We start from the raw sequence: 12,808 nt of genomic DNA, 5'->3' as shown, positions 1-12,808 counted from the left end.
GCACAGCATCTAAATATGCTCTTCAACCACAAGTGTAATCTGTGAACACCAGCAACCCTCCTCTGACAGGCAGCTCAGGCATTCAGCTGGCATCTGCAATTCACATTTAGCCTGGCCTCTCCTCATGAGAGGGGCCCCTTACAGCTCCTGTGCCTCTTTCATTCACTCCTCCCTCCTGGTGGAAGAGGTGGCAGGGTTTCTTTCAACTGCTGTTATGCTTTCCAGAGTGATTCCCAAGGTGCCAGTAAGCTTGGCATTAGCTAATGAACCCTGCATTTATTTCAGTTGCAAAATCTAAGGCTTCCCAACTCCCTTCTTTATTCCCTAACTCCTGAAAGAGGGATTTCTTAGCAGGATTTTCTTACTCCATCTGTCTGTGAAATGTGGTATTTATAACCAATGCCAAAGAAAAGGACCTTTTTCTAGTATCTCGGTTGGCTGGAGACATAAAGGTATATTTTAACTGAGTACTATGAGCCACTTCCTGATCTTGTTTACACCAGCATCTATCCAAGTCAATTAGAGAAATTACTCTATGTAAAACCAGTCTCAAAAGAGGTCAGATTCAGGTTCTGTGTATTCAAATGTCTTGTTTAAAAGAACTATTTATTAGAATATCTAATGACTGTCTCTTGCTTACAAACCAAGACAAATTTTGGTTAGAAGGGAGTGAGTGACAATTTTAAATGGCAATCCAGAGACACAACACCCTGAATTCCCAGGAACCTTCTTATTCTGAAAACCAGTTGCCTTGTAATGAATACATCTACCTTTGAAGAAAAAAAAAAAGTCAAAGTTCAGGTGCTAGTCTATCAGAGGCTTTACAGTTCTCTGCAGCAGCTGTAGATATAGAATTTCCAAATACTCTTTTTTTTTTGGAGAGAGTTATTACAGCAGTTGTGACTATTTTATGACTAAAAAAATACGAGTTTCACATTTCTGAAAGCTGCCAGTTCCTGTATTTTACAGAACTAGTATCTGCAGAGCAAGCAGAGTGATGGCATGAACATCCCCACGTTGTTCTTCCAGTGTGATCTAAAGTTAACCTTGTCTGACGACACCCAAGGAGGGAGAACATACATCTCCATGAACGAACAGAAGGTGACAAAGTGACAGAGGCAGATGGTAGAGCCAATGTAATGAAAATTATTTATATTTGCATCAGGTAATTCCAGCTTACAGAATTCTTGGCAGCCATTATGAGACAGCTCTTTATGCTTGGGATAGATGTATCTCAATATTCCTTTGAGTATTTCTATTAATTTAGGCTAGTGAGGAACTGAATGCAACTTTTCTGCCCATCTGCAAGTCTCTGCCCTTTAGCTATGGCACACAATCTAATTCTACCTTTACCTCAGTTTTTTAGTGAAAAGTATGAGTCTTATCTAAAATCTGTACCCAGGAATAGCGTGAAAGGAAACCACTGGCACTGAAAGATGAACTAGAATGTCTTACACCAGCCTATCTAACAGCTGCTTGAACTGGGACATTAGAGTCAGGCAAAAAATTATGTGTGTCCAGTAAAAATCCTTCAGGTAGCAGAACTGGTCATTTGTGTTCAGTGTTGGAGCAGCACCCGATTCCCATCTCAATGTTTGCCAGTTCTGCAGGTGAGGAGTGTAGATCTGGATCTGGATTAATGCTACATCCTCCAACAAGCGTGCACACATGCAATATTCACTGATGCTGTGGACAGGTACTTTGCATCTGGTTATACAAGGATCACTGATGCATCAAAAGATGATGCATCAGACTTTACACAGAGAGGACCTAAACCAATATTCACTAGATCACAGTAAGCAGCTTGCAGTTAGTCTACAAAAACATATTATAAAGTACAGTGGAGAGCATGACAATTGTTGCAAACAGTCCACTGAATAAAAGAACAGGGGTCCTCAGCCCTGCTTCCCTTTGCAGTTGCTACCAGGAAAGCCCCATCATTCAAGAAACATGAATAGTAAATACTATTCACAACTATGTACAATACTGTACACTGGTGAAAATTTAACATCTCCCACTCTTTATAGGTGTACCTGAGCTTCTTCCTTGATTCCTTCATATTCCACCCTCATCTTCTTCTGAGCATCTTCATCAACGCTGGGGTCACCTATCCTGTTGAACAAGGAAACAGCTTCCTCTAGCAGCCTTTCCAGCAGGACTGACTGATTTAAGACGTCATTCAGCAGAACCTGAGCGTGGCTCAGCTGCCACTGCTTCTCCTTTAAGCCAAGCTGCAACTCAATGTCAGGCTCCAAGGTCACTCTCATGTTGTGAATCCATGCATAAAACTCATCTTGGGCTTTAAGGTACTCACTCCAGTGCAGCCAGACCCACTCAATACGGCTGTTGGAGAGAGTAAGAGAGATGAAATTATGATGGGATCAGTGGAGACTGGCAAGTTCAAAATGCCCTCAAAGCAAAGGACCAGGTTCTCAGCAATTTTGAGCTGTTCTCTCTGACTTCAGAAGTTTAGGATTAACTTACCAGGTTCTCCCCGCTCTGTGGAGGAAACATCCTGTACAAGGCACTATGCCCAGCAAAACTCATCATTTAAGTCCCTGAGCTACACTGGCTATGAAGGGAGGGAGCGCTGAGGTCCCATGGACTGTCTCTTTCCATAGTCACCACCTGGTCCTGGGACTGGGATAAGCAGTGACTGCTACCTACAGTCCAGGCAGCACAGAGAGGCAGGAAGCACTTTATGAAAGCACTGGATGAGACAACTGTCCCAACACACCAAATAGTCTTGTGCAAAGAGTACATTTGCCTTACCTGTGGCAGTGAGTAATGTAGATGGCTGTCTCTTCCCACAAGGCCTTAATGTCTTTCAGTTTAGATAGTACCTCATGTTTCTTATCCTCACTGATGCTGCGGAGCGCAGCATCTGCCTTCACAAGAATCAAGTCCATTTTCAAGCTGCCTTCTGGCTCCAGCTCACGTATTTTCTATTAGAAAAACAAATGAGACTGAAAGCATGAGAAGAAAGCAGGCAGAATTAATGACATTCAAACTTTGTTTTTACCCAGGAATTATGAAGTCCCTGCTGCAAAGCTTCTCCTGAATAGAAAATAAGAACTTTCCTCAGATTTGTTTATTCTAAATTATCCTAAAGGACTGAACTGACTTGAAAACAAGTAGCAGTTAAAAAACAGTTTAAATCAGCTACAAAAACAAATCATGCCCTATCAAATGCTTGTGGCTGTGTTTCTGTTACTGTTATAAAGTTATTCCACTATGTCGCAACATGACAGTCATTAATCTTTTTTTTTTCCAAAGAGCATAGAGGCAATCTCCACAGAGAACATTGTGACGTCTCAATTTTAAGCTGTACTGTAAGAAATCCTGATATATATTCAAAAGACTTCCTATTATAAAAAAAGGTTGGATCAGAAAACAAGCCAAAAGAAGTTAACTAGCAGAATTTTCTGTCTGTTATCAACTTTTGCTTTAACCCTAAATTGCAAAGTTATGAGTTGGTGAAGATGTGTATCTTACACGAACCTGAATGCAAGGAACTCAAATTTAAGCCATACGATTTTATGTAAACTCTCTTCTTGTACCCAGAGATGAAAAACTAGCACAACTTCTATAAAATGTTACAGAATAAATTATGTCCCAATCTGGATGTCACCTTTCAGCATCACTTTATCCAAATTCACGATACCATCATAATGGCTTTTCTTGCTGTTCCTTTCACTAAGTCCTGGAAAACTGCAGGCTTTCAAGTTTGAAGGAAAAGGCTTCTTTTATGAAAACACTGAGAGGTTCAAAATTAACAACTACTTTTGGAAAGATTAGGCCCATGGGATTTTCTCAAAAAAATCCAAGTAAGTTATTGCAAAGATGAGACCAAATCACAGGCCTTTGAACTTCCAGTTTCACATTTTGGGAAGAGACCAATATTTTTTGGCATCTACATGGCACATCTGCATATTACATATAAACAGGTGTTTGGACAACTATCTACTATGAAATGAGTGATTAAAAGAAAAGCAGAGCAAAGGGTATGGCAGGGAAAGAAAATAAAAGCCACAGCTACCAGCCAACAGAAAAAATTCAAAAGTAAATCTATATTCTAAGCCTGAAATTTTTCCAGCACTTGAAGTGAAAGTAAGCAACAGCCAGAGAGAAAGCTGTGGCTATACAGTCATTTTTCTATTCCAAAGACTGCTTTTTAAATGATTGTTGTCCTTGGCTGGCATTTTCATTAACAAATTAACAAAAAATAAACCACAGAAAGGAAGCATGAAAAAAATGCAAGCCAGATGCAAAAAAAGGAACTGAAGAACGATCACTGGATTTGAAAACAGCCAATGAGTGAAGCAGCGAGCACATCATGAGGAAGCCAGGCCCACAAGGCAAGCAGGATGAGGGAGCAGGAGGTGGATAAGATACACATAGAAAGAGAGAACTAGACACTTTGGAAATTTATATTTCCAAAGAAAAACAAAATCCAGAATGAAAAAAAAACACCCTTCTAACATGATTTTTGGCATGTTATGGACCTCCTCCAGAGCCCAAAGAAGTCAACGGGTTTTGGTTCAGGTCATATAAATCACCGCAAACCCCTCTATCTTAACTCTTGCCATCTCTGCCATGAACACACACCTTTTGCCAAACTATCACTCTTCCTACTCAAGTTCCTATATTTCCTGCGTGTCTTTGGATACAGTACATATCATAATTTCCCAGACAAAAAGGAAAGGACACAGATAATTTAAGAGTAGAAACAAATCCACACTCCAAGAGGAAACACTTCAGATTTTCATGACTGATATCCAAGTCTATCCATCATCCATCCCTCCATGAATAGTCTCTATATTAGGCCAGTGACATGATCCACCCTTCAAAGAATCCCAGTTAAGAAAAAAAAGCTGAAGACATCACCGTATTGTCCTGCAAGCCACCTCCTCCCTCCATGTAAGCCTGCAATATATTTTAGAGCTGGTTAAACATGCTCAGAAGAGGGAGTCCAAACAAGAGCAGATTCACAAAAAAAAAACTTTGCGGTAAAGAATGACTGAAAAGATTTGGCTGTTTTATTTAGAGAACAGACCAGTTAGAATTAAAGGTAACTATAAAAATAGTTTCAATGTTAATCATAGAAATATCACCACTCCCTCTAATCATGGATAGTACAGATGGTATAAACAGTAATGTTTCAGTTTCTGAGATTATAAAACCAAGATAACATCTAATGAAACTGAAGTTAATGAATGTGAAATCACAACAAGAGAGCAGACATAACCTGCAAAGGGATCTCTGTGAGAATAGTTATATAAGGGATTAAGTAAGAACAGAATAAATTAAAACATTTGCATTTTCATTAGACAGAATATAAAGGGGAGCTGTAAATCCACTTTATCAATTGGTCTTATGGGAAAGGTCCAGCGGGTTACTCTAGAATGCCCATTACTTGGACCTATAATCTTTTTCGATCACTGTCAGGGCCAGGGTCCTGGAGGATATGGAACATTAAGATGATCTGATTCTCTGCTACTGTACACTGGACTTTTGCAAACCACCATCTGGTAATTGCAAGCAGCAACTCAACCATCATTTCAGCTCCTAAACATGCTCATCTGAGAGAGTAAACTTTTTATCTGATAAATCAGGACTGCTGCTAGACTTTCAAACCAAACTGAAAAGTTTGGAAGCCTGTGATATACAATTGCCTTCCTCTTTTTCTACAATGTCTGTAAACATTTTGCAGATGGAAAAATTAGAAAGGATACTGATGCAAGTCCATCCACACAGGACCAGTACTCTAGCAAGAGGGGATAGCTGACAGTTTCCTAATGAAAAACTCCAGGGCTCACAGCAATAACTGCAATTCTTTCCAGTGATACCTAGCTCTGAACTGCTACATCGTGCTTCCCTTACCTCAGTCTCTCTCAGTCTGGCTTCTAAGGCAGATCGAGGTCCCTTGGTGTTGTCATTGATCCTCAGCCTCTCTTGGATGGCCTTCATCCAAGCTTCTGCATTCTCCACGCTACTGTCAAATTCATCCTGTGGCTGCTGAGTCATTGCATTTGAAGAAACTGAAAGGATAAGAAGCAGGGAAGTAAGAAGTTTTTGCTTAAGACCTAAACAGGAAAGCATCCAAGGAAATCTAAAGGAGCAAGGAGGAGAAACAACTGATGTTGTGGCTTTCCTTTTTAATAGTAGTACCAAAAAAGCTCATCCATACAGCAGTACCATGATTCAGCAGAGCACAGAGTAGACATTCACATTCCAGCTTTCTCAAATAAAAATCTATCAGTAAATAAAAAGTAGGTGGGGAATTGTGGGAGGCTCCATTACAATAAACGGATTTAATTCAAAGCCTTCAAATGAGGTTAATTTGGTGTTCATGGTACCTTCAGATTGGCTATACCAGTTAGAAACATACCGTCTCTTTCTAGAGCCTAGTCAGCACAAGACTCTCTCTAAGTCCTTTCAGGCTCATGTACTGAACATCTGACCCCAGACTTGCACAGCATTTAAGCACATGCTTAACCTGGAGGTATATAAACCCCTTAAAGCTGGTGAGATCAGGATCAGATGCTTAGACCTTTAGTTAGCTTGTTCTGCTGAGGCTGTGCAGAGGTTATCTGAATGTGTGTGCAGTGAGTCTGGGATACACAAACACAACGGGAATTGGCCAGCAACTGCCAAGACAAACCACTAATAAGCCATCGCATGGAAATATCTATAAACACTTATGAATTTTTTCTTTTGCCATCTCTTTTATTCCATATCAGGCTCTTCTCCGCTGCATGGAAGTTTTGGTTTTCCCCTTCCTTCACTTTCCTCTCATTGCTGCTGCCCCACTGCAAGGAGCAGACACGATAGTTGCTTGCACTGTTCACTCTGTTAATGCACTCTTGTGTCCTGTCTGTTTAGAGTGTGTGCTCCTGGCAGCCCAGACGGCATCCTCTGTGCCTGTTCAAAAAAAAGGAAAGCCACCCTATGCTAGGCCTTAGGCACTGCCATACTAAAGCCAAGCAACCAGTGTTTCTTGTAAATTAAAATATTTTTCCTCTTTGTTATTCATCATGGAAATCTTTTTCAACACAAAGTTTTAGAGTTAATTACTGAACCCAAGTCTGTTGTACAGAATTCGACCCTGTAACAGCCCCCTCACTTTCCCTGAGACAATTCACATGGAAGGAACTGCTCAGTGCAAGAGGTAAAGGATGGCCCTTGAAGCTGGGCCAGTGGTGTTTTGTAACCACTTGAAATTCTAGGTCACCAAGCTGTCACCACAAGAGGACAGCATCCTGCTCTTGCCCACTGGCAGAAAGCTTCCCACCATCCTGCTGATGTTCCTCTCCACATGATGGAGGACACAAGACATTTGCATTCACAACATTAATGTTTGGCAACAAAGACGGTCTCAATTGTTGCTTCCTAGCCTTCAGCAGGCTTTATGCTCAACAGGTCCCTGTACAGAGTGAGAAAACTGCATCTACAGAGCACCTCCTGCCCTACCCACAGGAATTACTGGAAGAAACAGAGAACGGGTTAAACCTCAATGCACAGACAAGTAGAGCTGCATTTACGTGGAAGAGGGAATTATTCTGTAAGTGGGAGACGTCAGAAGAGGCAAAATCCACAGCTATAACTCTAAGAACTAGAGGGCAGTTTTAAAAAACCTGACCGCGCCTTGAAACGATTAAAGAACAGAACAGGATGCACTAGTGAGGGTGGCATGGAATGGGGCAGTTACTCCCTCTGTCAGATATAAAAAGTATGATAGGATATATAATTAAAGCTCAAATCATTGACTTACACATCAAGAGTCCTAACGACAAAGCTGGCTAATTGAGTAGTGTTATTTTCAGTGGCTTGCTAGATAGCTGTGTCTTTCTCCAACAATGACTGCTCTACAGCTGATGTTTCTGAACTATAATAATCTAACTCTCATAAAAGAACTCCCATCTCTGCAGCTGACTGATCAGCTCATTTTCACACTAACATTTCTCCTTATATCTATATAAGCCATAGAGTAACTGCTCACTCTCCACTTTCCTTGTTTTATACTGTCTGGGCAAGCAGGCTCTGAACGCACGAGTGTAAGCTGTGGTGATTCCAGTTACACTACTGTGAAACAAAAACTCACAGTAGATTTTCCAGACAGAATCTGATGAGGGGTGACATTCATTTCCAGGAGAGGTTTCTATTTCTGGCAACATCCATATCATAGTCAAAACTGGCTTCAGGACTCCAGTCACAGAGGAGCCAGAAGAGACCATTATGTTATCCCAGTCCTACTTCTCACAAAACGTGGAGGGCAATCAAACATGGTTGAGAAGCACTGGAAAATCTACGATAGTCTAATGTGAAGAAAACCCCACTCATACTCTCCCCTCACACTTCGGCCCTCTAAGAGTAAGGGTTTTCTGTCCAACGAACACAGAAACGTCAGTTCCCATCCCACACACACAGACATTCCACTTATGCAGCCCACATAGAAGGCCATGAAAAAAGTTATTTCAATACTGAGGTCAGCAGTTTGCAAAGGAAGAGAAACACTTGCTTTCTCCAACTGCCTGCCTAACATCACTTACTGATTTTGACCAATTCCTACATCCAGAGCCACAAAACAATTAGATTTAACATTAGCTCTGACTCAGTCCCCAGGTGGATTTCATGATAATTATGGCCTACAATACCTGATACGCGTCAGGACTGCCTGTAGAGACTGCTTGTGGCCTCCTTCGTCCACCCTGGGCCAGTCAGACCCCAGCTGAAGCAATTAGTTGATATGTCCTGGAGTCTTTTCCTCTGGAACCCACTTTCTCTTCCCAGGCATTTAAAGGCATGGGTTGATATCTGTGGGGAAAAAGTATGTTTTCTGACTTATTGCCTACTTGGGAAGAAAAACAGCTGATGACAACAGTTGTTTGGCAATATCTTGATTTTTTTTTTTTTTTTTTTTGCAGAAGCTCCTAAAGCTGGGATGATTACTGGATAAATGTTTGTTATGAATCAGAAGTATTTACCCCATTTCTGCTGTATCATTGGGACTAAAGGATTAAGCAATATTTCTGGAGATGAAATACAGGGCTGTGCTCAGTACAAGAAAGACAAAGAAGAAATAGCAGCTCCTGAGCCAGACAGAGTTATTTAGCTGTGTAAAGGCAACATTCATAGACCTGCCTGAAGCACTGGAGTACTGTTAGGGCTACTGGTACCATGGTGTGACAGCCTCTGTCCCAGTCACAGGCACAGTCACTAGGATCCACTGTGCCAGGGAAAGCCTCTGCTAAAAAACACACAGATGCAACCCTCTGAGCAATTTGAACAAAAAACAAAACACGTTTTTATCATAATCATTTTCAAATGCATGTAGCTGTTTAAACAGCCTCTTGTCATTTTAATGCCACATGAATTAGTTTATTAATTCATACTGTGGAAGGCATATTGACACTGCAGAAAGCTTTTAAAGCCTGTATACACATATTACTAAATGAGGGTAATAATTAAGCATGAGAAATTCTGGCATAAATAATGAGCCACTGAGCAAAGACCAATTCTATTTCCCCAAATGCAATGATGCAGTCACTTAGTACAGGCAAGCAAGAAGCATATTTCAAGGTGCTGAGCATAACTGACCCAGGACAGCACCTGCAATATATCCAGAGGTTATAAAAATGATTTGACTATTTCAGGAATGGGAAGATATTAGAGATGGATCAGTGCCAGAATCCTTTAGCTGATTCTCTCCGCAATGCCGGTCCTCGTACTTTCTTTGAATTGTCCTCCACTGTCCCCCAAACACCATCTAGCAGTGCCTGGGAGGGCACAGGCGTTTCGGTGGTGCAGAAGGCATGATGCCTCGGCCCTTGCTCGGCCCGACCCCCTGCATGCCCATGGCACAGTTAGTGCATCGTGGTGGGCTGATGGTGGGCATGCAGCTCAGCTACCATGGCTGGGATAGCCACACCTTTGACAGAGGGACAAATCAACTCCTATGGCAGCAGACACCTCCCTCCAGCCAACATCACCGCTCTCACCCCCTTTTGTCCAGCTATGAAGTCGTTTCACGAGAAGGAGGTCAGACAACTGCTTCCAAACAGCCAGAGGAGACCAGGTAGCTGACAGGGTGCTGGGAGCACACTCGCTGTCCCACGAGCAGATAAATCAGAGTAATAAGCTGACTGGTCTGTATTATAGCTCATGGAGCCACTACATGGTAGCAGGGACATTCAGAGATACGGAGATGCCCAGATCTCCAGGGCAGACCACAAGACAGTGAGAGGTACAGACCATCCACCACATGATCCAGCCAGCACTCACAGAGCCAAATTTCTCAGAGCACTTCTTCCTTAAGTACATCCACTTTACCTATCTTTCTACTGCATCTAATAACCCTCACCAGGGTACTGTGAGGTTTACTTATTTAATATTTGTAAAGTACTACCAAGAGCTTTTAAAGTTATTACACAAGCACAGTGTCTTTTTGGTAGGATTATCCCACTGTTYTGCAATGTTTGCTAATGTACTTTTTTTCTCCTCCACCAAGTCATGTTGCTTCCCCCTGCTTAAAACATTTCTCACAACCTCTCCCATTTTAAACATTTTAAACATTCTTTTAAACCCTACAACCTTACAGAACACAGGCTTCTAAATGGTTTCAATATGTCCTGGATTCCTGTGTTCGTATACTACTTGAGTAACTTCCAGAACCCAGTTCTTACAAAAATAAAAAGAAAGTACAAAAACGCTCCAGGAAATTCAAATCACTCACCATTAGGGAGACTGTTTTCCCGTTATTGAAAGACTTCAAACTTTTCATAAGCCTTTCCATTTGGTAGAAATCAAAGTTCCAGGATTGCACGTGAGAAAGATTATAAAAAACACTGGAGTGTGTCAAATTTTATACAAATGCATGAGTGTGGAAGCAATTGTGGTTCTGGGAATTGTCTGGTTCCTGGGGTAATTTAATAACTTTTCAGCTGCCCTGGATATTGTAAGAGCAGGTCTGAGAAGGGGCAGAGCTGGAAGCTCTGATTGGACTGTTCCAGGCTGGACTGGAGGGCCAATCTTCGGTACAGATCACATCCGAGAGGCAAAGCACTGATCTTTGTCTTTCCAAAGCTGCATATTTTTGGCCCACTCCAGGAGATGCTATTCTGAATCACCATTAGAAGATGCTTTGCCAACCAAAAGACCAAAAGCCTCCTGGGGAACTACACCCACATACAGTAAAGTTAAACTGCACAACTAGATGGGAAGCCCTTAAGATTGCAAATAAAAGGTTTTGCTATTTCCAGCATAATCTTTTTGAGGCTCAAAACATTAATCCTACCATCTTGGCCATCTTCCAGGACAGCCTTTTCCTGTGTCATCTGAAGTGAATGTTTAGTCAGTGATTGTTTGTCCTAATTAATGAGAGAGAGAATAAATAGTTTTTGGAATAATCACATCCAAATCCTAGTTACAAGTATCCCCTTCAACCAAGGAATAGTAACATCACCTACAGTGCATACAGCACTCATGCGTATCACAGCCATTTCCTTTCTTTTACAAAACAATACCCATAGGAAGCCTATGGCTAATGCAAGACCGTCTGCCACAACATGATCACATCAGACAATTTAATATCTAATTGATCAATAAAACTGAAAAGCAGACTGAAAAACGTGTCTGCCAGATATGTTCTGGGTCAGGCCAATTCTGAAAAGGCTTTATTTTTTCTACCACATGTTTAAAGATTAATTTCAGACTTTGGTGAGAGGCAGTGCAAATGGGATATCACTTTGTTTTATAAACCTCCTTTGGCAAGTATGTAATTTCCAGGTCTAAGAAGCCATTTCCTAAAAAATGGATCAAAATTTTAAAATAATTCTATGTCTGAATGGAATCATCGCATGCAAGTAGGGCAGAGCTGGGTTCTGGGGCAATCTTCCCTTTGGATATCAGCAACGACAGTCGGTATATCTGACTGCAGCACTTTCAGTTTTGACTCAAAACCATTTGGAAAAAAAGTTTTGGAGAGGTCCCTTAATTATAAATCTCTCCCCTGTCCCTACACTCCACAAACACACACACGCATGCACACATGCGTGCACACTGCTGTTTTCCCAAGTGACTCTAGGAGACAGGTGGGTCTACCATGATTCAATTAAATTAGTAAAATGCAGGATTTAGCAATGGTCCAGAATTTCTTTTTACCACCAGGAAGACAGAGCATCTGTATTAGCTATTTGTCTTAGATTTTGATCCTCTATCCCTGCATTATTGAGGTATTAAACAATCGTTAGAGCATTTATTCAGTCAGCACCCCTGGGTAGTGAGGCAGTACTCCATCCCACTTTTAGAAACCACCTCAGGTTCAAAGGTGCCTTTTTTCTTGCCTCTAGGCAATACGGAAAAGCAGGACAGGACAAGAATGGAATTGATATTTCATGTAATCAGCTAGTGGCCTAAACACTACAGAGAGTGGTTTTCAACCTTTTCTAATTGATGCATCCCTGCAAGTTTTTCTATAGAGATGCAGATCTCTGTTTAGTGACTTTAAGCTTAATGATAACAACTTGCTTCTCCTAATTACCTTTCACAGATTCTTCAGCAGTAGCCCAGGAAATCTCAGGTTAAATACCTCTGCTCTAAAACATCATTCTTCATATTCAGGGTAGATTTTCACTTCTGAAATTGCCCATAAATGGTATCTACTAGCTTACCAGCTATCTTCATCTTGTGAACTTGTACATAGCTGCTGAAATAGGCTAGATTTTCAACTTTGTTCAGCTCTCTAAGTTTTACCATCAGTCAGCCAAGGAAAGAGCACAACAAGCCAACAGCATTAGACTCATGGTTT

The 12,808-nt window shown here is 41.3% G+C and overlaps 1 protein-coding gene across 13 annotated transcripts in view; it reads right to left on the bottom strand.

Annotated features, from left to right (window-relative positions):
- The window catches only part of SYNE3 (spectrin repeat containing nuclear envelope family member 3), a 73,582-nt gene that overhangs the window by 45,353 nt on the left and 15,421 nt on the right, over positions 1-12,808 (bottom strand). For 11 of the 13 annotated variants that reach the window (XR_003255733.1, XR_003255731.1, XR_003255732.1 and 8 more), the window contains 4 exons: positions 8,658-8,817; positions 5,884-6,041; positions 2,773-2,945; positions 2,034-2,343 (listed from right to left, as the gene is read on the bottom strand). Coding sequence is in view for 10 of the 13 variants with exons in the window: in XM_026079372.1 (XP_025935157.1) it covers positions 2,034-2,343; positions 2,773-2,945; positions 5,884-6,027 (627 nt within the window). In the remaining 3 variants the exon portion in view is untranslated. Of the gene's footprint in view, positions 1-2,033; positions 2,344-2,772; positions 2,946-5,883; positions 6,042-8,657; positions 8,818-12,808 lie in introns of those variants that run through there. The other 2 variants (XM_026079375.1, XM_026079376.1) reach the window with 1 other exon arrangement.

This window comes from Apteryx rowi, unplaced genomic scaffold (genome assembly GCF_003343035.1).
Source record: "Apteryx rowi isolate R43461 unplaced genomic scaffold, aptRow1 scaffold_5, whole genome shotgun sequence".
NCBI classification, from domain to species: domain Eukaryota; kingdom Metazoa; phylum Chordata; class Aves; order Apterygiformes; family Apterygidae; genus Apteryx; species Apteryx rowi.
Note: the sequence above shows the minus strand (reverse complement) of the source record. Positions and strands in the feature narration are given on the sequence as shown.